The sequence below is a fragment of the Panicum hallii genome, chromosome 8, assembly GCF_002211085.1.
Source record: "Panicum hallii strain FIL2 chromosome 8, PHallii_v3.1, whole genome shotgun sequence".
Lineage (NCBI taxonomy): Eukaryota > Viridiplantae > Streptophyta > Magnoliopsida > Poales > Poaceae > Panicum > Panicum hallii.
In genome coordinates, this window is record NC_038049.1 from 43,532,570 (window position 1) to 43,555,971 (window position 23,402).

A 23,402-nucleotide genomic window follows, 5' to 3' on the forward strand; every position below is an offset into this window, starting at 1 on the left:
ACTCTTAAACAAACACCAATAATTAATAATATTAGTAAATCACCTTCTAGCGCTGAGCTTAAAGAGATTGAAATATGGCCATATGCCGTCAAGCATCTTGTATGTGCATCGCGATGAAAAAGGTAAATATTACATACATGTAAGAAGAATTGACATTTGGTAAAATTATACTCACGCATATCCTAGTCAAAAAAAAATTGGTGGTCACGAAATATGGTTGTGGATATCGGCTTCAACGAAAGCTTATGGCTCTCCTCATCGCAATGGGTCACAAAACTCGTAAATGTAATAGCACTATGACTGACAAAGAACAATGTGTTATAAAAAAATTAAAATTATGAAATTGTGGAAAAATCAAAGAGCTAACCTTGAGTCCTTTAAATATAATTCTCTTGTTCCATACGTATGAAACAAGCTATAGTCCACCGGATTAGCATAAGCTACCACTGCTACAGCATCGATCTCAATTACATGAGGTTGTGCTATAGCAGATTCGAGAGATAGAAAAGTAAAAGAAGACACCGGAGTCTTTTCTAAGTAGGGGCTGGTGGCTTGCGGATCTGACTGTCTACAGAGAAGGGATGGTAGCTATGATCCCTATAGTTTTTGCAATGAATATGTTCGACCGCCTAAGCTAATTACGCTCCTGGTGTTGGTGTTGAGACGCCTGATCTATTTATGTACTTGGTGTTGAGCAGGAAAATAAAGAAGGCCTGCCATATATGGGAGCTATGTGTGTGTAAGGAATAAGGAAATGGATCCTAGAGGTTCTGACCGGCCATACATGATATTATGGAGACAATGGAAAGCAAGAGAAATTAGAGAGGCCACATTTTGGTAATACAAAGTCTTAAGAAAAGCAAATATTTTGAACGACTAATAATTTTTTGTATTAAAAAACCGTTGATTATATATGGTATCACTGAAAGTTTCATATATCTTATTCAATCAATTATCAATCAGCAAAGATCCATCGGGCTCGATCCATAGGGAGCCCAAAAGGACCGGCTCGACCTACGAAGAGCCAAATATGACTGAACCTATTATTTTTATCCTACCTTTGATAACATGGACAGCGCAAAGTTCGAAGCTACCATAGTAGTCCTCCTATGGGCTATCTTGGAGCTAGCATAAATATTATTCTATATGATGAACAGTAGCGAGCTTGCTAATGAGATCAGCTTGTTTCCCCGTACATCTCCCTCTCACGGTGCATCTCTCAAAGCTCCTGCCTACGCACTTCTATCTTCTCTCTTGCTGGCTTAGAGCTATCAGTGGCTCGGACCTTTGGAAGAGGTTTTATAGAGCAATTATCAAACTTCCTATATCTTTTAATAGATTATTCGGCTATTCGACATTAGTGGTATCATAGCTGTATGAAACACCAGGCTCATCTACGGTTTGGCTCTCTATATGCTCGCATGACAAACGCCATGTTGGAGACGAAACCTTATTGATTTTGTTAGCATGATTATATTCATTTTAAAGTGAAAATTTGTTGTAATTTTTAGTTGTCTAAAATTTAGAAACCACTATTATAGCTGTATACTTGATGTTTTGGAGGAGTTAATTAGAAAGTCCAATAGAGAGGGTATTAACATAATTCAGGTTTGCAGTATCTATCAAAAAATAAAAAAATGCTTCATGGAAAAAAAACTCTCTAAAACCCACAAAGCCCTCCTCTTCCTCACACTCCCTTCCCCTTCCCAACCAGATCGCGCGCGCGCCAATCTAGGGTTTCTCCCCGCCGTCCTCCCTCCTCTCGCCGACGAGGTGCCGGTCAAGTTCGGGCGATGAAGCTCGCGGGGCTCAAGTCAGTGGATGGTGCCCACGAGGAGTCCATCTGGGCGGCGGCGTGGGCGCCCGCCGCCGACCACCGCCCCACGGCGGTGCTCCTGACAGGCGCGCTCGACGAGACCGTCCGCGCCTGGCGCCCCGACGACCTCGCCGCCGTGGGCCCCCCCGCGAGGGGCCACGCGCTCGGGGTCGTCTCCCTTGCCGCCCACTCCGCGGGCGCGCTCGCCGCCGCCGTGTCTCTCGACAGCTTCGTCCGCGTCTTCGACGTCGACTCGGGGGCATCCGTCGCCACGCTCGAGGCGCCGCCGTCCGAGGTCTGGGGCGTCCAGTTCCACCCCAAGGTGAGCGCGGCTGGCCCAACCCCGTAGTCAGGACTCGGCATTTTCATGGCAAAAAATGGCTGCTTTCTTGCGTTTTTTCTGTGATGTTAGAAGGTTCGATGGGGAATGTGTCAAATGTGTGAGATTTTAGTGAGATGTGCGGTAGTTCTAGTTAATTCGGGTATAGAATGCTGCAAAAATGATGTCCTGCCTTGGTTTTAGTGAGTTTCAAGTTTAGTTGTTGCCGTGCTAATTATTAGTACTAGTGTACTAGAAAGGGAAGATTGAAGATACTGAGTGTTTCATCAGATAGCCTGGTCGATTTTATAGCTGCTGTGTAGAATACCATGATAAAAATGTGGCCTTGGATAGATTACTACTAGTATTCTGCATTGTTTAGGAAAAACAAATTACTGCATAATGAATAGTCTAGCTAATTCAAGCATAATATGCTGTCCTGGTTTTGATTTTGTGAGTTGTATGATCTGGTTTAGATTTGTAAGTTGTATGATCCACTGCGTATCTGTGATTTTACTCATGATGAAATTAAAGATATTGAGTATTCCTCAGATGACTTAGTCATTTCGGTTAGATTCAGCGAAAATGCTGTAATAAAAATATGGCCTTGGATGAGAACAACTAGGATTTTGCATAGTTAAAGAAAAATAAAATATTGCACATGGAGGTTTTCCAATCTGCCATTGATGTCTTGCATAGGCGAGGTCTGTGGTTGCCTTGTTGGTACATGTGAAAGTGGAAGGCAAGTCTGTCCAGTTACTTTTTTTGTTGCTTCATCAACGTTGAGGCATGCCACCTTAACCCTTCACATTGTTGTTGCTTCTCATTATCCTAAATTTGTTGGCACTGTGCCAATTGATCCCCTCTCTAGGTTTTGTGATCACCTATGCTTACTGCTGATTCCACATTCTTATAGCTTCAGTAGAAGATGGCTGCTGTTGCAAATCATTCAGATCAATAACTTGTTAATACATATAGTTGCAAAGCTTTGCGGACTTCTTCCTGACTCATGTGCCTGAATTCTTATGATGGTGCTGTTCAGATTTTCATGATACTTCTATTTGAATAAAGCAGACCTCACTATTTTACATGCTGTCAGTACATTCAGTTTGTTGAAATTTCAGGAGTTGTGGGGGTGAATTTAATTTAGGATTTCATATTTTGCTTGTGGACCTTTTCAAAGCCTTAATTGTATTTAAGAAAGCTTCTTCCCGAATACTTCTAATTTGTATTTGTATGAAATGGATCTGTTCTTGTCATATGCGGATAGTATGCAAGAGCTTGAGAAAGTGATTTGCCGAAGTAGTGAAGCTGTTATTTAAGTTAAACATTGTCTTTTTCATGTGGTTCACCTAGCTACATCGTGGATCACAATTGATCCTGTGGCATAATATTTTTAATCGTGTCACTGTCTAAACCTAGTTGGAACTTGAAATTGAGGCTGAGTTTCCCCATACTCAGTATGCTTGCCATCACTGCATATTGACAGACATGTCCATGTCCAAACAATCTAACCTGGTTCCAGTTTGCATGGTCAGTGCGCAGTATTTGATCTTTACACGGTTGATATGTGTAGGCTGATCATTCAGCTTTTTACTCCTGCACTGTCTCAGTCAGCATAGTTAGGCAATTTCTAGTTACCATATTTTGTCTGTCTAAAACCTGATATGTGTCAGGCTTGTTGTACCTAGAATTTCTGGTAGTACAGATGATTGGAAATATTAACGAATTATCCTGCTTTCCTGTCGCTTCCAGTTTGTTCGATTGGCTGTTCTTTCTTCAATGCAGTTACTATTGAGATAGGCTAAACCATATCCTTTCTTTGTCAGGGTAATGCTCTGGCTGCAGCTGGTGGTGGTAGTGGGTCAGTAAAGCTCTGGGACACAGAGAAGTGGGAGCCAATTACCAGCCTTGCTGTCCCACGTCCTGAGGGAGCTCGCCCTGACAAGACAGGCAGTGGCAAGTTTGTCCTTTCAGTTGCCTGGAGCCCTGATGGAAAGCTCTTAGCCTGTGGGTCAATGGATGGCACCATCGCTGTGTACGACGCAGTCCGCATGAAGTTCCTCCACCACCTTGAGGGCCACCACATGCCGGTGCGGTCCATGGTGTTCTCCCCTGTAGACCCCCACGTGCTATTCACGGCCTGTGACGACTGCCACATCCACATCTACGATGCCAAGGAGAAGAGCCTCATCGGGGCCATGTCGGGCCACGCGAGCTGGGTGCTGAGCATCGACGTGAGCCCCGACGGCTTGGCTGTGGCAACGGGATCCAGCGACCGCACAGTCCGGCTCTGGGACATCAACATGAGGAGCTCGGTGCAGACAATGAGCAACCACTCTGACCAGGTCTGGGCCGTTGCCTTCCGACCGCCTGGTGGAGCTGGAGTCCGTGCAGGCCGGCTTGCCAGCGCGTCAGATGACAAAAGCATCTCCCTGTATGATTACTCATAGTTTTTGGTACCGCTGCAAGGCCTCTATTGTAGTTTGTTGGAGTCCAACCAGAGAGACTCATTTGGCTGTGAAGGTTGGAGGGCCTGTTGTACAATCCTAATTGAGCTCCTAGCTTGCAAGCAAAGCAAGTTTTACTTCCTGTTATTGACTTGTCTCAATGAGTTGCATACTTATACCGAACTTCTCTGCCAGTGATCTCAGCTTGTATCGATTTCAAGTACATTTATCTTAGAGGTTGTTGATTGGTGACACGGTGATTAAGATGAGATTTTATAATCCTTTCGAGTCTCACAGCTTGCAGCTTCTGTTGCTGGTGTTAAAGATATTTTTCTTGGTTGCATTTTCTAATCTAGATGTATGTGAAATTGCTATCTTTCTGTCGCTGTGGCGGCAAAAATACCGCTTCATACGACCAGACCATAATAGACCTCTTGTCGGAGAGCCATGTTTTCGTCTTCTGCTAACCCCAACATATATCAAATAATACTACATAATAGCTATGAATTTGAACATATATCATACCTTCCTTAGAAAATAATCTATCCAAATACGTCTTGAGAAATTTTAAATTTTGATTTGGTTGGGGTGTGCCAAGCTCAAGCAGTAGGGCAACGCTAGGGACCCTGATAGCAAGCTACCATAGTGGATCCTCCTCCATAAAAAATAAATTTAATATCATTGTGGGCACCCCGGCTCGGGAACTCATACGTTTCTCGGCCTTTTAGCTAAGATCAAGTGTATTATCTGTTCTTATCAGTTTAATATCTAATATGTGTGGCCTCGGCAGCCTCGCGGCTCTGGCCAGGCGATGTGGTACTAACAATGTTTCGCTTGTACTACTGATGTTCAGCAATTGCAATCAGAGGGCCGTAACGTAAGCCAAACCGGGCCGCATTGTCCTGTTAAGCTTTGCAATCGGCCCATTAAGGAGCCCAGAGCTTGGAGCACAACAAAGGACTAGAGAGAGCCCACCCAGTCAGGAACCGACACAAAAACTGATGCCAGAAGAGTTTCTTGCGAGATCATAAGCTTCTAACCAATGACTGGTACAGCCAGAACAGACTTGAGCAATCTGACAGCACAAACATCTAAGCCACCACAGCCACTCATCAAGAAACAGATCAAAAAGCACTCCATCTGCAAGGTTCCTGCTACATTATCATGCAGGAGGGCGTAGAAATGCTCAAGTTAAGATACAGATTAAAAGATCAAATACTACTACTGACTAAAGGCCTGTTTGGTATCCTGCCTAAGGTGCCACAGTTTGCCTAACTTTTCTGCCTAAGGTTAGTTCTTCAATTTGGACGACTAAGGTTAGGCAAGTTGTGGCGCCTTAGGCAGGATACCAAACAGGCCTTAACTAAACGGTGCCCCTTATTCACTTCACTGGCTACTCATTGGCTTCTTCATTTCATTCCTTTGATGCTAGTAGTAGCTTAGCGCTAAGGTCAGTAGTGTCACTTCCTGGCGTACTACTACGCTGCGTGGCGTATTTCCGAACACACGATCCCTTCACCATTTGCGTCAGCCAAGACGCCAGCACCACGAGTTGCGAGAAGAGCACAGCCGCCTGCAATGGACCCCGCCAGTCGTGGGAAACCTTGAACATCCACGCGGTCACGCCGGTCAAGGACAGCGAATACACCGCCAGAACCACATCCTACAAACACAGAGACGGTGATCGAGCAAAAGAACATGCATGCTAGTTTCAGAATCCATGGAATTCTAGTTTCTTTTCTTTTTTCTGAATAAGTAACATGTTAGTTTCTTTTTTTTAAAAAGAACATGTTAGTTTTTTTTGAGTAAACTGTATGCATGGAATTCTATAACGAATAGCATCAGATGCAGCAGCAGTTGGAAGAGGGGGAGAAAAGCAAGATGAAGCCTCACCAGCGTGGCCTTGATACACAAGGCCTTGCGAGGGTCCACCACGGCCAGCTCCTCCCCCTCCTCCTCTGTCGCCGCCGCCGCCTTCAGCCGGCCGGCGGCGCCTTTCTCGAGATCCACCGGAGGATCCGGACTGGCCGCCGGCGGCGCCGCAGGAGGAGGCCGGCACGATCGAGCGGGTTTCCTCTTTCAAGTCTGCTTTATTTTGGCGGATCAGGACTCGTTTTGTTCCGTTTCGTTTCTTGATCGACACGGAGCAGGACTCTTCACGGGCTTTCAAGTCTACTTTGAATTTGTAATTTTAATTTGCATGCCATGACCTGCTTAATTATCTTCTTGTGCCCGGCAGATCAAGTTTGAGCTGTTGGATGTGATGCCTGTGGCCATGATGCCTGAGTCAGGCCGTTTGTACACACATGTCAACTTCACTGCAAGGTCCGGCAAGGAGGGTTCCAAGGAGCAGCTTTGCTGAGCTCTACACCTGCGGCAACAGGCGGGCTCCAGGTGGCTTCCTTGTGACTTGTTGCGAACCATTGGGTTCTGACTCTACTGGTGAGGTTTTTTTTCTTTCTTTCTTTTCTATTCGTTCAAGTTCATCACAGTTTCTTTCTTCATAACCTAGAATTCTGTCAAGACTTGACTAGCTGGTGTTTGGAAGTTTAAAACTTGTTCTTCAAATAATTCCTCCAGTGTCTGATGTTGAGCTGCAGCCGGTGGTTTGTTTGTCCAGTTGGACACGGGGTTTCAGGTCGATGCCGCCTCGGCGGTGAGGAAGAATGTTGACTTCGCGCGGTGCTTTGCGTGCGGCCCCCCATCCCAAGGGCTCTGTTCGCTTACCGTTTAGTCCATTTAAACGTTTTTAAACGGTAAATAGAGGTCACCCGTGTCATTTAGGTCCTAAACGGTGAATTAAACAGTTAGACCGTTTAAACCCATTTAAACCGTTAAAACCGTCTAAACTGTCTAAATAGGATCAAGTTAAATATGATTAAATGAGCTAAATGACTATTTAATTCATAGTTTAGTCAATAGGAAGATTACAACTACCACAATCAATACCGAACTATTTAGCGTCGTAAGTTTACGAAGTGTCGTGGGATTTATATTTCTTTAAAAAGATTATTTGGTAGCATACTTACATTTTACATATGCACATATATAGACTTTGTAGCAATTTGATATTTACGTACATAAATATGTATATTTTAGTGTTACTATGCCAAACCGCGTTTAACTCCGTTTAAACAGCCTAAACGCTAAACAAAGGGTGACCGGCTGTTTACCGTTTAACGTTTAGGATAACATTGCCTAGAGGTGACAATTACATTGCTGGGCACTGCAACGTTCCACACATCTACACCAATACATGCTAAAGAGGGTGCTAGCTGTCCTTGGATCGATCAACTGGATCAGCTGGGCGATTAAGTCGCCGTGTGAAGAAGCACATCTGAAATATAAGAAGTATGGATGAATATGCAGTAACCTACCAAATGCTATATACAGCTTGAGGATGGAGCGAGCGCGCTCTGGTGGTGCGTCGAAGCGAGAGCGTGGTAAGGAAAAAGACGGACGCGATCCCGGCGACGGAGGCAGACGCGGGACACGGCGAGCGGCGGAGCTAGCGGAGGCCGGCGCGTCGCGCGGCTTCCATGTCGTCGGGCCAAAAGTATCTGCAAGACGACATCCAGTTTGGACCGAATATTTTTTAAATACCCTCTCGTCTGGATTGCGATTAATAGTCACGATTCGACTATTTTCACTTAACCCCTACATTTAAAAAAACCCTAAATCAGATCGCAACTAAAGATCACAATCCGATTATTTTCACTTAATCCCCTGGCTAGTCTCAGGTAACCCTGGTCGTGCTTTGCTCCGCCTCCGGCCATCTGCCGTGCCAGGATCGCGAAGCCCCGCTCTAGACACCAGTTCGAAGCTCAATCCCTAGCACCATTCCCCGCCAATCTCTCCACTACCGGTGAGACTGGAGTTCAGCGCACCGCTCGCCGCACCCGGGCCCTCGGCCTGACCGGAGAAAATTATAATTTTAGAACTCCAAACATCGTGCTTCGCAGTTTTACCAGTGCTAACATTGATGTTGTAAAAATAGGACTCCAAACGTTAACTACTTGATTATACTGCCATTTGATGTATTTTTCTTTTTTTATTTTCTTTTCAGGTATTTAGCAGGGTAAAATGACCTTTTTTTTTTATTACCCATCTGTATTGCATACATCTTATCGTTCGGACGCTGCACGCATCGTCTTCTCACCGATCGCTCATCACCTAGCGCTGTCCCGCCGCCTCCACGGCCAACCGCCGCCCGCCGCCCCGCCCTGGCCATGCCCGCCCTTGCTGCGCCCGGCCTACCCAAATCCGGCGGCGCTCTAACTGCGCTCGGCCTGGCTGCGCCCACCATGGCCGAGGACCGCGGCGGCCAGGCGGCGGCGGCAGCCTGCCCGCACCCAGGGCGGCCAGCAGCCAGCCAGCCTGCCCAGGCGGCGGCTGCGGTGGTCTGCCTGCGCCCACGGTGGCTATTAGCAGCCAGCTTGCCTGTGTGCAAGAAAACGGTCGAGAGAGATGTCGAAGAGCGTGATGTGCGTGGGAAAAAATTGAGGGAGGGCAAAAGCATCTTTTCACATGCGAAATATATGAGAAAAAAATACACCAAATGGCAGTAGAATTAAATTGTTGAGGTTTGGAGCCCTATTTTTATTATATCAATATTAGATGATGTTAGGACTTAGCTGACAGCCAGCTGGGATTGCGATTGCGATTGCGGTAGGCGGTCATCCGCCGCCGCCTTTGAGTTTCTTCACCCCAAGCATGCAAGACGATCATTCAGGCTTGATGGATGTGCGGATGTTCTTCCAGTTCGAGAGGTGAGGTTTTTTTAGGCGATTCAGAGCAGAGGGTCGTCCGCCTTCGTCGAAGAGCTGCACAGATGCTACGAATTGTCGCGAGAGGAGCTGACCTTGTAGATGAGATGCACAGCTTGGACTCTGCGCTGCGTGGATTGGATCTCCACATCGTGCTCCGTGGAATCCATAACATGGTCGGCGCCGGCGGAGCAAAATCAGATGAGATGCAGCAGCAGAGGTCGATGGACGTGTCCTGGTGGCCGTGTCGCGAACGTGGGCACCATCCAGAAGAAACATGGTCAGCGCCAACGGAGCCGTGTCGCGCGCGCGCGCTCGCCGCTGGCGAGGAGGAAGCTGGTGGCCACCGACCACGTCCCGCCCGCCCGGAGGCTCCCGTCGCCCACGGGCGGACGGCGAGCGGAACACCGACAAGGAAACACCGTCCACCCCTGGGGTCCCTTAGAGCCGTCGGATCAAATATGAGCGGCCAAGATTGACCGTAGACTGCGTCAACGATTCTGTCGTCCTCCTCACTCCTCAGGCCGGCCGGCCGCCGAGGACCCCGGAAACCTCGCCGGTTCATCGTTCAAGACTAGATAGAAGCGCTCGCTATCCGTTCTGGGCAAAAGCGTCTGCTATTCTGGGAAGACGGCCGGCGGCCGGCAGGCTTCGGGAGGTGCGCGCAGCGGCATGCTCGCGTGCCGCGACACCGCCGCCGCCACCCCCTGGCCGCCGATGCAAGTTTGCGACGGGCAGGATCCTGGGGACAACGCCTCAGGAGCACGAAGTGAAAGTAACATGATCGACAGCCAGGACGCATCACACACACCTTCCTGCATCTGCATATGGTGCTGAACGAAATTGGCTGTTCATCCACCTGAATCAACTAATGAACGAAATTGGCTGATCGAGCTTCTGCTTGCCAGGGCTGGTGGCTGCTAATGGTGCTGAACACTGTTGGCCATCTCACCGGCTGCTAGCTTTCCCAGGCTGCCACCGAGCACGAACACTTGAACAGAACAGCAACAGCTAGTGCGACAGCATCCCTCCCCTTTGATGGAGCTCCTCCTGTGCACGGAGTCGTGAGCTCTCCTTCTGTTGGTTTCAGGCTTTGATGCGTGCGTGCCTGACACTTTGTGTTAGCCAAGCAGAACAGAGGATCCGGTTACCTGCTACGCTTACAGCTTCCCCTGAAACTGAAACCGAAAGCAGCATGCAGCTTGTGATCAATTAACCGCCTCTGATCTGTGCAGCTCGATTTTCTCGCTGGGATGGCATCCTAGTACATCAGAGGAAACCAAAATATTTCGTGAAGAAAAGATAACATAAACTTTGCAGATAAACGATTGGATGGCAAAAAGATGAAAAGATAACATAAGCACACATAAATGTTGACCTCCTTTTTTTTCTTTTCAACACATCTACATTGTTAAAATAATAGTTGCTGAAAGCAACATCTAAACTCCTACATGCCATTATTCAGTGCCTCCTCCCTCTTGATATTCTACAGCCACAAAATGAATCAGCTCGAAACTTCTGATCCCTATAACTAACAGACTCCGATACATTTCCAGAGAGCACAGAACCTGCAAGTCTAATTGAGAACCTGGACTGGAATTAGCTCTTCAGATTACAAATTCGAAATTGCGTAATGTTTCGTATAATGTTCCTCGGCCCTCCAATCTAGAACCTAACAGAATGGCTTCTACATCTACAAGTACAATGATCCACAAATCCGATGTATGATTTTTATTTTTTTGAAGATCAGGATACTCCTCAGATAGGCGAGCGGAGCGGATCCACTGATTTGCCTTCCTGGTTTGGGTCTGCAGATTATACACGACACATCAACTGCATCAGTTTAGTTTCGGTAATGGGAAAGGTGAATGAGATCAGCAACTGGATATTAAGTTGTAACACGCATGCTTCAACAGGAATATGTATTTCTGTACGAAAACTCATCGAAAGGATAGTGGTATGGACTAAAGTGGTCACCTTTCCTTCTCAGATTTAGTGTTGGTGTCAAGTACCATAGTCTGAATCTCTGTTGCCACACTGAAAGTAAATAAAAACTGTTAGAAATTTGTGGTTCCTTTAAAAAAATGCATGTATTCAAATCACAAACAGAACTACTTATCATTTCAGTCTTGAACTAAACGAGACCTGACGACGCCACAAACTTTTTTTTTCTCCCTGACTCTGTGTATTGTTTGCAAATCTGACAATAAAATGCATTGAATTTCCATGCGAACAAGAAAAGCAAACAGCCATTTTACACCAAATCATTATGGCATCTCATGGATTTCATCATGTCCATAAGGGCATCATTCCATCAGTTCATAAAAATAACAGTACCGATCTTGGCAAGGATACAAACACTGCAGCCTCAATACATGTTAATCCATTAAAAGGATTTAGACAGGCAACACATTTTCAACGATTAAAACAAATATATTTTAGGAAGCCTGTACAAAAGAATTTAATTTGAATTACCACAGGAAGAGAGATGGAATAAACTAAATCATTTTGCTTTGGACAGCAATGGAAGATTGGAAGATACTCCAACTGCTAAAGAAGGAAATACCTTTTTAGACTTGTGCTTGTAGAGCTTATTTTGCAAAAACCACAGCTTACTGGCCTCTCTTCTCCACGAACCATCTGGTACTCTGGCAGGTTGTGGCATTTCCACAAACGCGTCAAGCTCATTATATTGTGCCAGCAGCATCTAAAGGACCAAGTCTTGCCGAATTTCCGCAAACACAGGCACTGCAGAGCCATTCCACCGATACTGACACCAACTGACGGCCAATCCAATTTGACGCCAATCGCAGTTCACTCATGGCGAACAACAAGGGCAATGGTTCACCGTGCTGATGGTATGGCGAGCCAATGCACCGGCTCCGCGAGCCTCTCGCTGGCAGCGGCATTTCCTCAAACACCTTCCGCCCGGCCACCTTTCCGCCTGCGCAGCACAGATGCCCTGCCGTAATCCGCTCCCGGTATTCTTGCCTCTCGCTCAACGAGGCTGCGGCCATGGAGCCTCCGTGATGATCCCTCGCGATCTTCCGTTCCGCCTGCAGCCGCGCTTCCATGCTCCCGTTGGCTCTGTCCCGGCTTCCGGGCGGGGAGTTGGCGGTGCCTAACCGCGCGTGAGCTGTGACCTTGCTGCGGGCGGCATTCCAGTGTCGAGTATTTCTGGAGAAAGGATCGGATCGGGCGTGGTAGGCAAGAGGGCTGCCGGCCGGCCGGCGGCGGCGGAACTCTGGCGAGCAAGCGAGGAGCGTGCGTCAACCGAGTCCGACGAGGAAGGAGAAGGCGCCTCTCGCGATGGGCTAATATGGGCCGCACAATCCTGACCGGACTAGGCCTCAGGAGTTGCTACGGATGCTGCCGCGGCGCGGGACACGGCGAGCGGCGGAGCTAGCGGAGGCCGGCCCGCCGCGCGGCTTCCATGTCGTCGGGCCAAAAATATTTGCAAGACGACCCCTCGTTTGGACCGAAGATTTGCAAATGCCCCCTCATTTGGATCGTGATTAATAGTCGCGATTCGACTATTTACATATTACCTCCTATATGTTACAAATAACCCTCGCGAGATCCGGTTATTTTCATTTAAACCCCTAACTATTCTCAGATAACCCCCTGGTCGTGCTTGGCTCCGCCTCCGGCCGTCCGCCGCCGTCCGCCGCGCCAGGATCGCGAAGCTCCGCCTTGGCCACTGGTGCGCGGATCAATCCCTAGATCTATCCCCCACCGATCTCGATACTACCGGCAAGACCGGAGGGCAGCGCGCGGCGGCGCCGCGGGCCGTCGGCCTGACGAGCATGGCTGCAGCGGCTCGCGGACAATTGCGCCGCCGCGTGCGGCCACGCATGGTGACGAGCGCCTGACACGTCTCTCCCTGCCTGGACTCGTCGCCGTCCTCGCCTGACGCAGCGGAGCGCGGCAGCAGGTTGCCCGTCATCTCTGCAAGCCAGCCCGCGCCGCTCGTCTCTAGCTCCCTGCGCGCGCGTGGTCAATTGCGAGGCGAGTCTGCTGCTGAACTCCGGGAGGTGGTCAATTGCGCTGGTACTCCCGGAGTTCAGCAAGAAATCAACCATCAACTCCCGGGGCGCCGCAGGGCTCCGGCGAGCAGTGGAGGCGAGCTCCTCGCGACGAACAGGGTGGACGGGGCCGACCAGGGGTGGACGGTATTCGGGATACCGTCCACCCCTGGCGTCCCTGACAGCCGTTTGGATCAAAAACGTGCGGCCCAGATCGGGCGTGAGCTGCAGTCGGCGGCTCGGTCGTCCTCGTCAGCGCGGAGGCGAGCGACGCCCGCGACGCGGCAGCGCTCTGGCGAAGAGGCTGGCAGTCTGGCACGGCGTCTGGAATCCTCGCAGCTCGCCAAAGGCCTGAGCACGACGCAACCAGCAGCACCTGAGATCGTCGGCCGACGGCCCGGCGAGCCCGCCGGGATCGCGTATGGGCTCCTCGCTAGGTCCGTGCACGGAGGCGGGAGCGCGGCGAAGATGAAGGCGGGCTTGGTCACGGCGCACGCGCGGTGAGCTGGCGGGCTGCGCGTGTCGACGGCCGTCTAGCGGCCGGAACAGCCGCGCGGACTCCGTGCCCGCGACGGCGGCGTCGAGGTAGCTCGCGTCGCCGGAGCTGGAGGTCGCTCCGGTGCCTCGTGCCGCAGCTCAACTAGGAGATGCGCGTGGCAGCGAAACGCAGGGCCAACGGATCATTGAGGCAGAGAGTTCGTTTCATGCATTGGAGCATTGCAGGATCAGGCATTCCTTTTCTGAATAGAAACCAGACCATAGGAGTGTTTTGCAGGTTCAAGTTTCTTCATATTGGCCATGCAATGAGACTGTAATCGTTTTGGTTGTGAGATCTGAGAGATCTGAGGACAGAAATCTCTGCAAGAGTAATGTGTGGTCCGAAAATAAATCAAAATAAATCCACGGATCTGGCAGAGTCAGCAAGAGTCATCTGAAACAAGTGGTTCAATATCCATCCATCACGTAATCTTGCTGCTGTTGGATTGGTAGGAGACAGCCCAAACACTCCACGTCCACTTGCGTGTCATGGTACCCGACTAAACTTGTCCCTATCACATCATCGAATGTTTATACACTAATCACATCATCCAATGTTTATACACTAATTAGGAACATTAAACGTAGACTAATTATAAAATTAGATAAAAGCTAATTCGCAAGACGAATCAATTAGACCTAATTAATCCATGATGTAACAATGTCATCCTACAGTAAACATGGCAATGGATTAATCAAGCCTAGTAGATTATCTCGTGAATTAACCTCTATTTATACAATTAGTTTTATAATTAATTTATATTTAATACTTCTAATTGACGTCCAAATATACGGTAATTTTAGTCCCGCTCCTCCAAACAGGCTCTAAAAAGCCGGATATGAACACCGAGCACGTCCATCATCAGTTCATCACTTCGCCACAACAGGCAACACAACTGCAACCACACATTAAAGCTAGCGCAAGGACGCCTGGGTAGCTCGCCAAAGCAAAAAAAAAAATTGATGGAACAGCCACTGACCCTACGCAGATAAAATCATCCAGAAACACGGGAGATAACAGATTATCTATCTTTTGCCCATTACGAGTAAAATACCAATTGTTTCACACATAATCCAATCTTCCGACAGTCGTTCCCAAAACATTCTCAGCATATCACGAACGAACAAGCAGACAGCAACCGACGGCGACACAGGACGCTACTAGAGTCAGCCGCGGCGGCCAGAACAAAAATTAAGGACAGAGTACTACATAGAAGATAACACCCAGCATAGGGTCGGGGGGCGCGCGCCCGCCTAGCACTTGATCTCCTTCAGACCATGCGCGAAGTAGAGGAAGGTCGGGTCGGTGGCTCCATCCTTGTAGTAGGCAAACACCAGGCTTCCATCATCATGCATGCTCTCGCCAACAAAGCTGCCACAAATGAGTCAGGTAAGTTTTTCTTTTTCTACAGCAGTCAATCAACAAAACAGGGACACACTGAGGCACATCGCAGATAGATAGTTGCCTACAGTAAAACCATAATAATTAACAGGCAACATGAATCCAATGATAGTATTTTGATAACACAATGCACATAAATATTGGTGCTTAAACAGCATTAGTTGTCGCAATAGCAGTGCAAAATTTGTAATGAAAGATGGTGCTGCAAATAAATGATCCAAGATCACATAGGCCGAGATAAATGGTGTATGCAGGATTTCAATGATATTCCCTCCATTCCAAAATGTAGGTTGTTTTCGCTGCCTGTCTTAAAGTTTTACCAGGTTCATATAAAAACATTTTTTCAATAAACTTAAACTCAAAGTAGGACAAAGCTAAAATGACAAACATTTGAAACAGAACGGAGTAGCACAAAGGCCATGTTAAATAAGTAACAAAATAAGACTAGCATACACTGTAATATTTCTATAAAGGAACGGTTCCAATTAGCATATAAGGCAATGCAAAAATGACAGGTAACCATAGCATTACAAAACTGAAATTAGATATGAAACATACTGTTGCTATATTTGGGTTTAGAGAAAATGGAACTTACAACTGGAGGTCCTTGAGCTTGCCAAGGAGGTACTTGGTGGCACCCTCAATGCCCTTCTTGAACTCCTCCGCCTTCTCCGGCTCCAGCTTGGCGGTGAGGTTCTTGATGTAGCGCTTGATGAAGGTGACAAACTGCTTCTTGTCAAAGGCAGGTTGCTCCTGCAATTGGGGATGCACGAATACCATACAGATGAGGCTCACAGTACAACCAGGACAACACAAGTCAAAAGAATAGAATATTGGACCAACCTGAAGTCGGAAGGTGTCGACAATGTCAACAACCTTCACTGCCTGATCATCCACACCCTCATCATCACCACCCTCGGCAGACGGGTTGGCACCAATGTCAACGTCTACAGCTCCTTGGATGACCCACTGCAAGCACCCATCCAGCACCATGAAAACAACAGATCAAATAGACTAAAGCAGATTCATCCAGATAGACTATGGTTGGTTTGCTAAACTAGAACATCGGAATAAGCTACACCAGTGCCATAGGATTTGGAAAGCACCAGCTTTTGCAACTATGAGCTAAAAAAATCACCAAGCTGTTAGGACCATTGTATTCCTACGAACATGAAATGCCCAATATGGTGCGCCACATCGAGCAACTAATAAGACGCTGCAAAAGTGGTACAGATCCGAGTTACCAAAGGCCATGGGTTAAGTCAAACTAGCTACTGTAAAGTCTGAATGACATGAACTTCAAATCTGATCGACGGATTAGCTCTCAAACGAGAATTTAAGGGAGCATAGCCATTCTACAAGACCAATTCGATGCCCATTAAGACCAAAGCACTGCAGCATCGAGTAATTAGGAATCTAATTGCACACAGCTCAAGCTCAGACTAAACTCAGCATGACGAATTATCTCCCCCGAAAAACCTACAGGATCAATTAATCTTCTCTAGGGCAGCATAAGCAACGCATCGAACCCAAACGATGGACAGGGCAGAGGAGCGGACGTACCTTGCCCTCGACCTCCCAGAGCACGCCGTTCTCCATCTCCTTGTACGGGAACGAGTCCGACAGGAGCTCATCGCCTGCAAACTCCAGGAAAGCACGCATCGGTCAGCCAATACTCGCGGCAAATCACAGCACAATTCAGTAAAAACAAGACGACTGCACAAGCAAATCTACGCGCAGATCTACACATCCGAGCCCATAAAAACACAATCTTTCGCCCGCGATGTAGAATCGAGCGCCAAAAACCAGCACCTGCAACCCGGTCCCGGCCGGGCAGATCTAACCACGTCGACTCCCTAATTTCCTATTCCGCAAACCCAAGACCCGCCCCCAGGAAGATAAGAAAAAATAGGGATAAAAATTCTGCAAGGACAAGGCGGCGCACGCACCGGTGAGCAGATCCTGGTAGACCAACATGGCTCCGCCTCTCGAGGAGAACCCTAGCCTGCGGCTGCGAGGAGAGGGAGACGAGAGGGGGAGCGCAGCGGCGGGCGGAGATGGGGCGCGAGGGTTTGGGGCGGAGGCGGCCGCCGCGGCTTTATAGGCCCGGAGAAATATCCGGCCCGCGTTCTGGGCCGTCCGATCCGCGGGAATATTTCGCTCGGACGGCCCGGATGCCCGATCCGGGTCCGGGGGGTCCTTTTTTGGGAAGGAGTCCCCCTGTCCTTTGGAGGAATTCGGGAGGAGTCCTCAGCGTGGCGGGGATGGTGGGGTGGCTGCCTGGGCCGTGCGATGGGGGTATCTGGGCCGGATATTCGCGCACGGACGGCCGGGATGCGCACGTGCGCCCGCCGCCGTGGTGGGGCCGGGTCAGCGTCGGCGGCACGCTATCAATTCATATCCCCTGGCGTCTGGGTGTAACTGTGGTAGCACGGCTGGATCTCCTGCCGCGTCGAGAAGCACACGGCTTGGTGCTGCCGACCACCCTCTACCACGGGAGTTCCATGCTGTCCTTGCCCATGCCAATCTCCATGTCCAGACACAAACTCTCTCAGCTCAGGGAAGGCTAAACTGCACATGCCTTTCTTTGTGGAAGGAGAAGACTCATTTTAGTGAACTTCTTTCTTTGCTTCCAAGTGATTAAATTCATGAGCCCGACAAAATACTGGAGGAAATGAGAAGAGAGCAACGCCAAAGACCTCTTTTGGCAATACAAAATTTCTGCATCTGGTCCGTCCCATCTTCACCGGAAAAAAGGATCTACAAAAAAGCTGGGACAGCACCAAGTGGGGTTCCATGCTGCCGCTGCCATGGACGATGGACACTGATGGCCGAGCTCTGGCCTTGCAGATCCCGATGCAGCAGCGGCGAAAGCGTCGCGGCAAAGCGAGCTACTGGATGGAATAAAGCGACTGCCATTGGGCCGCGCGGCCCATCATGTCCTTGCCGTCCGATTTTTTTTTTATTTCTGCAAAGTTTATCTATGTTATCTTTCTCCAGAAAATATTCTGGTTTCGTCCTTCAACAATGTGCTTAGGAATAGTATAGCATCGTATTTGCTGTCAACGAGAAAATGGAAGCGGCGAGACGAGCTGCACAGATCGGAGGCGGTTCATCACAAACGCATGCTCTGCTCTCACTTTGTTTCAGTGGATGGTTAGTGATGGGTATATAGACTCGGGGTTTCAGCGGGCTCACTTTCCGCTGCTATTCTGAATAGTCTCAACCTCCTAGGCGGTGACTTCTTCCAGACCGTCTAGATCCACGGTGCGGCCGGTCGGCGGGAGTCTCGACCCGCATCCCCGACCGAGGGGACAACTGGGGTCTAGATTCAGTCCTACCATGGTCCTCAGTTAAGGAGCCGATCAGACTCCACCGCACGTATCGCTATCCCCGACTGATAAGGTCGGGACCGACCAGACCTTGGGCAGGTCCTCAGGAGTAGATGCTGAGGATAAGAGCGGACGCCGGAGTCAACTTGACATACAAGACTAACCACCCTCTCCACACAGGGGCTACAGTCCCCTTTGCTACCACAACAGAGGGACGCTATTCCACCTATCCGTACTCACGAAGGGACGGGATGCAACGTCATCATGACACGACGGACATGCCTCGTCACGACAGAGTGACAGGGCGTGGCGCCAGGGACGTGGCGTGACCGTCGTACCGCTTATCGGCGCACGCCCGCCGTCCGACTGACGGAACACGACTTATAGGGATGGAACGTGACGGTCACTCCGCGAGACAGGACTTGGACGGTGGCCGGCCGAGGACTCCGACTGACAGAGCTGACAGCCCCGACCGGCTATGCAAGGAACTCTCTCCCTTTCTCTACCTCTTTTTTCCTACCCTTAGTTCCGTGTAAAGGAGAACCTCCTCGACTATAAAATGAAGTGTCAGCCGTCTAGGAAAAAGAACCAAACCGAAATCTAAGAGATTCATCCTCCACTCGGAAGCTTTTAACTCCCCAATTTTCACGAGCACATGGGCTTAAACAATACATCCGACCGATCCCCGATTGGACGTATGGCATATTTATTTGAACTAGTATAAATCTTAAGTTATTATATGCCATGTCACCTCCGATCATAACACACGATACACACTTCGAGTAGGTTTAACGATCGGCTATTTCCGAAACCGACAGTTAGCGTCCAGTGTGTCACGCAGCCGGTGAGCAAGGATATCACGGGAGCAAGTCATTGGATGGTCAACGGTGTTCACTGGAGTGCCCAAGGAGCACTGACTCTCGCCATTAGCAGCAGCACCCAGCCATGGCAAGCGCAAGCTCGATCGCCGTATGTGTGCTCGCTGTACGTTGATTACATTACATTCAATTCCAATCCATAAACCTGTGACGCTGTGACCTGTGATTGCGGTTTCAATCCACCACCATCGATCAACTGTCCGCTTGCGGTGGCGGTGGCGACGAGGTACCAGCTTGCGCTCGCGCGCATCCCCCGAAGCCGGCGGCCGTCTCTAGTCTTGAACGCTGATGCCGCGAGTTTTCCCGTGTCCTCGACCGGCGACGAGCTCCGGCACAAGCAACGCCGACGCTCGATCTGCGTCGCGCCACGCTCCCGCGCCCGCCTGACCTGGACGACCGGGTCGCTGACCGCAGCCCAGGCTCGATCTGGGACGCACGTGTTTGATCCGACGGCTCTCAGAGACCCCAGAGGTGGACGGTATCTCTCAAATACCGTCCACCCTGGCTGGCCCTCGCGCCCTTGGTCCACCCCCGCACGCCGGAGCTCCGCCGCACGCCGCGGGAGTTGATTGCTGCCCTCCCTTTCGTCCAGGTTACCTCCCCCGCACCCGTGACGCCACCAGCTCGCATCAGCAAGCGAGAAACAGAGCCCAGGCCGCCGTTCAGCAGCGCCGCGCTGACTCGCCTCGCCGGACGGGACCCCCGGAGGCCGCCGCGGCAGGCGCTCGGCACCACGCACGGCCGCAGCTGTCCTTGCGCGCAGGGAGAGGCGAGCGGCGCGACAGCGACGGCGATCGACTTGCTGTCGCGCCCCGCCGCATCAGGCTGTGCGTGCCGTCCTTCGCCACGGACTCAAGATCCTCCGGACGTCTCCTTGCCCGTGATTGATTGCCTCACGCCCTTCCTCCCGTGAGCCGTGACGACGCCAGCTTGCATTGGACCGGCCATGGCCATGGACAGCAGGCAAGGGCGGAGCCTGGGAGGCGGCCGCGGCAGGCGCTCTCTCCGCACCGGCCAGGACGGACACGTTCGCGCTCCCGCCGGCCATCCACCGACCTCTGGTGCTGCGGCGTCGTGCTCTCCGTCTCCGTCCGCGAGCCTGGCCGGAGAGTCGACCAGGTGCCCGCGCCGGGAACCATTCGCGCTCTCGCCGGCCACCCATGGATAAAGCTCGTGCCTTCCTTCGCCTTGGACTGAAGATCCTCCGCTCCGAACTGCGGTCGCGGACACGCGCAGCCCGCCAGGCGCCAGCGCCAGCTCATGTGCGCCGCGACGCCACGTGCCGGGCTCGCCGGTGCGGGGACCACGCCCTCCTTCACCTCCGCCGCGCTCCCGCAATCCCGGCTGCCGCCATGCCCGTCAGACCGAGGGCTCGCGGCGGCTCGCTCCGCGCCGGCCCGGACCCACCGCACGCGCCCACACAGACCGCGTCGCGGCAGCGCCCTCGGCCGAACTCAGCTGCTGCTGCGTCGCGCTTTGATCCTGTCTTTGCCCAGGCTCTGACATAACATTTGGATAAGATTGGTGAATCCTGAAATTAGACGAACCAAAGCATAAGAAAGACCTTGTACTTTTTCTCATGATGAACCCGATACACTTGCTCTGCTTCATAAAAAATATTTTTCCAGCTTCATTAAACAGATGTTCTTAGAGAGAGTGCCATCCAAACATAACAGTACGGTCGTGTTTTTGAAGGTTGTTGTTACAAACAAAACACTGCAATCGGAATCTTAGACATACGTTCTAGTCCCAAATTCTGACCTATATACAAGTATATACAACAGCACCCGGCAAAACCAACCACGCAACGCAACAACCACCGATTCCGAATTTCCAGTTTCACCAACCGAGACACCAACTAGGGCTGCCCTCGCGCCGCCGACGATCTCGCCGTGCGACGATGCCGATGCCGGCGCGGACGTCGCGCCGCCGCAGCCTGGAGAAGCCGGACGATCTGAGTCGCACCCTCCCTCGCCGCACATCCACGACGTGGGCAGAGTTGAGCCGCTCTCATCTCCTTCGCCACCGCCTGCGCCTGCTCGGTAAGAAGGGCAAATTTGATGGAATCCCCTCTGCTAATTGCTAGTTCGGTTCGCTCCTTGTCCTCATCAAGGAGACCTAACGATCGACCATAGTGGACGCATGAAACTCATGAAGCAATTTTTTTATTGGATTGTTTGCTTTGGTTACCGCACCATTAGCCTTGAAAAACACAAATCTACACCGTCAGGCTGTTCCTAGTTCGTTCTTCCTCTTGGATAAGATTGGTTTGCACACTGGTAACCTAAATGCAAATGGAGAGTAAGATTGCAGTTAATAAATTTCGCTTTGACACTGTTCAGTACATGCGCTGCTGGGTGCAGGGCTCCCGAGAGAAAAGATCCACACGATCTTCGGCCCAATCCAAAAGTTCAGCTTGCGCAGGCCAAGAGGTTTGCAACGGGTGTCTTGGAGCACTACAACAAAAACAAGAAGGTGTGCAATACAATCTATTTACTTGTTCTAGAAAAGGACATGTTGTCTATATTGGATTATTGGCAATCTGCACTGTCATGACCTTTCTCAATTTCTTGTGCCCAGATCAAATTTGAGCTCTTGGACGCCAAGCCTGTGATCAGCATACCTGTGCCACGATGTTGTTACACGCACATCAACTTCACCGCAAGGTCCAGCGAGGAGGATTCGCATGAACAGCTTTTCTTCGCTGAGATTCTACACTGCAGCAAAAGGCGGGCTCCAAGTGGCTTCATCATCACTTGCTGTGAGCCATTGGGCTCTGATTCTGCAGGTGACCACTTCTCTTATCAGTTGAAAATGTACAGGCATATAGTACTACTACATTTAAAATGAACATGGATGCAACTCTAAATCTTTGATGGAAGAAAAATTGTGATGTGTTTTAGCGGTTCGTGCATTCGCATCATTTAGATGGGTTTGTTTATGATTCCAGTAACACGTTTTTGTGGCTGGCTACTCTGTGTCTTAGTGTAGGTGATCTTGAGAAAATATGATATTTAATTTACTATGTGATTTTGCCAAATTTGAAATCTCAACTAAGTGGTATTAGGAGGCCTTCATATCCTCCTTGTGGTTGGGAGACTGACAGTGGCATAGATGCATTCATACCTACAGTTGCATGTGTTGTTTTTGAGGAATGTGTCGCTAAGTACCAACTTACTCGTCATGCTTTTTTTTTCTCTGGTTAGAAGAATGGAATAAGCTGGTCTCACCGGCTTGATCTGTCATGAACACAGTTTTGCCTCCTTTTCTGTTGAGTAACCATTGAGACTAATGCATCATGTGTTATAGTATCCCCTGAGTCATTTTTTCTGAATCTTCTGTTTGTTTGCTGCAGCAGGACAAAAATTTCGCCAGCCTGATGGTAGCTCGGTGGTGAGCAAGAATGCCGATTCTACTTACTGCTTCGCCTGCACCGAGAGGATGTTGCATCCGAGGGGTGAAAACTATGTCGCTGGGCACTGCAATATCCCGCGTGTTTACGACTATGTGCGTTAGCAGTGGACAGTGAAGGAGCATGTGGAACTCTGTACTTGTACCATTGCATTTTGGCACTTCACTGCTGGAGATTACTGACACAGTTTGTTCAAAGTGCTCGGTTGGTGATTGCCCATTCTAGAGGTCCTGGGTTTTCTGGAAAACCAATTATCTGAATTAAATACTTGATTTCGCTGTAGTTGTCTGAACACCAGCATACTATGTGATCAGAGGAATACTGCATGCTGAGCCAAACAACATCGCAGTATTCAATTAGCATATTGTACAATGATTGTAGAAATAACAATATATTTGATGCAACTCGCCAAGCTCTATCTCAGCGATATTTGTTTCAAAAAATGTTTCATAAAGATGTTGAACA

At 49.6% G+C, this 23,402-nt stretch overlaps 3 protein-coding genes, 1 long non-coding RNA gene and 1 pseudogene across 4 annotated transcripts; 3 read left to right on the top strand and 2 right to left on the bottom strand.

Moving 5' to 3' along the window:
• Positions 1–1,679: 1,679 nt before the first annotated feature.
• Positions 1,680–4,866, top strand: LOC112901950 (WD repeat-containing protein VIP3). Its single transcript, XM_025970828.1, has 2 exons — positions 1,680–2,138; positions 3,965–4,866. Exons 1-2 carry the CDS (start codon positions 1,794–1,796, stop codon positions 4,586–4,588), a joined length of 969 nt encoding a protein of 322 aa, XP_025826613.1. The 5' UTR covers positions 1,680–1,793; the 3' UTR covers positions 4,589–4,866.
• A 426-nt stretch (positions 4,867–5,292) lies between these two features.
• Positions 5,293–5,416, top strand: LOC112872481 (annotated as a pseudogene).
• A 5,287-nt stretch (positions 5,417–10,703) lies between these two features.
• Positions 10,704–11,653, bottom strand: LOC112902163. The gene is made up of 2 exons (XR_003230500.1): positions 11,329–11,653; positions 10,704–11,159 (listed from the first exon to the last, which is right to left on the bottom strand). It is a non-coding gene; the product is annotated as an uncharacterized LOC112902163 (long non-coding RNA).
• Positions 11,654–14,926: 3,273 nt separating this feature from the next.
• Positions 14,927–17,417, bottom strand: LOC112903132 (translationally-controlled tumor protein homolog). Its single transcript, XM_025972349.1, has 5 exons — positions 17,265–17,417; positions 16,879–16,952; positions 16,159–16,284; positions 15,911–16,068; positions 14,927–15,285 (listed from the first exon to the last, which is right to left on the bottom strand). Exons 1-5 carry the CDS (start codon positions 17,290–17,292, stop codon positions 15,168–15,170), a joined length of 504 nt encoding a protein of 167 aa, XP_025828134.1. The 5' UTR covers positions 17,293–17,417; the 3' UTR covers positions 14,927–15,167.
• Positions 17,418–20,471: 3,054 nt separating this feature from the next.
• LOC112872393 lies at positions 20,472–23,227 on the top strand. The gene is made up of 5 exons (XM_025935473.1): positions 20,472–20,644; positions 21,310–21,567; positions 21,889–22,000; positions 22,106–22,313; positions 22,881–23,227. The coding sequence occupies exons 1-5, from the start codon at positions 20,472–20,474 to the stop codon at positions 23,039–23,041; spliced, it is 912 nt and encodes a 303-aa protein (XP_025791258.1). The 3' UTR covers positions 23,042–23,227.
• The last annotated feature ends 175 nt before the right edge of the window (positions 23,228–23,402 follow it).

Coding starts and splice junctions, on each gene's coding strand:
- LOC112901950 (XM_025970828.1), top strand. CDS start 1,794: ATGAAGCTCGCGGGGCTCAAGTCAGTGGATGGTGCCCACGAGGAGTCC. Junction 2,139..3,964: donor GCGTCCAGTTCCACCCCAAG/GTGAGCGCGGCT, acceptor TTTCTTTGTCAG/GGTAATGCTCTGGCTGCAGC.
- LOC112903132 (XM_025972349.1), bottom strand. CDS start 17,292: ATGTTGGTCTACCAGGATCTGCTCACCG. Junction 16,953..17,264: donor CTACCAGGATCTGCTCACCG/GTGCGTGCGCCG, acceptor TGGAGTTTGCAG/GCGATGAGCTCCTGTCGGAC. Junction 16,285..16,878: donor TCTGGGAGGTCGAGGGCAAG/GTACGTCCGCTC, acceptor GGGTGCTTGCAG/TGGGTCATCCAAGGAGCTGT.
- LOC112872393 (XM_025935473.1), top strand. CDS start 20,472: ATGGCCATGGACAGCAGGCAAGGGCGGAGCCTGGGAGGCGGCCGCGGC. Junction 20,645..21,309: donor CTGGCCGGAGAGTCGACCAG/GTGCCCGCGCCG, acceptor TATATACAACAG/CACCCGGCAAAACCAACCAC. Junction 21,568..21,888: donor CCACCGCCTGCGCCTGCTCG/GTAAGAAGGGCA, acceptor TGCTGGGTGCAG/GGCTCCCGAGAGAAAAGATC.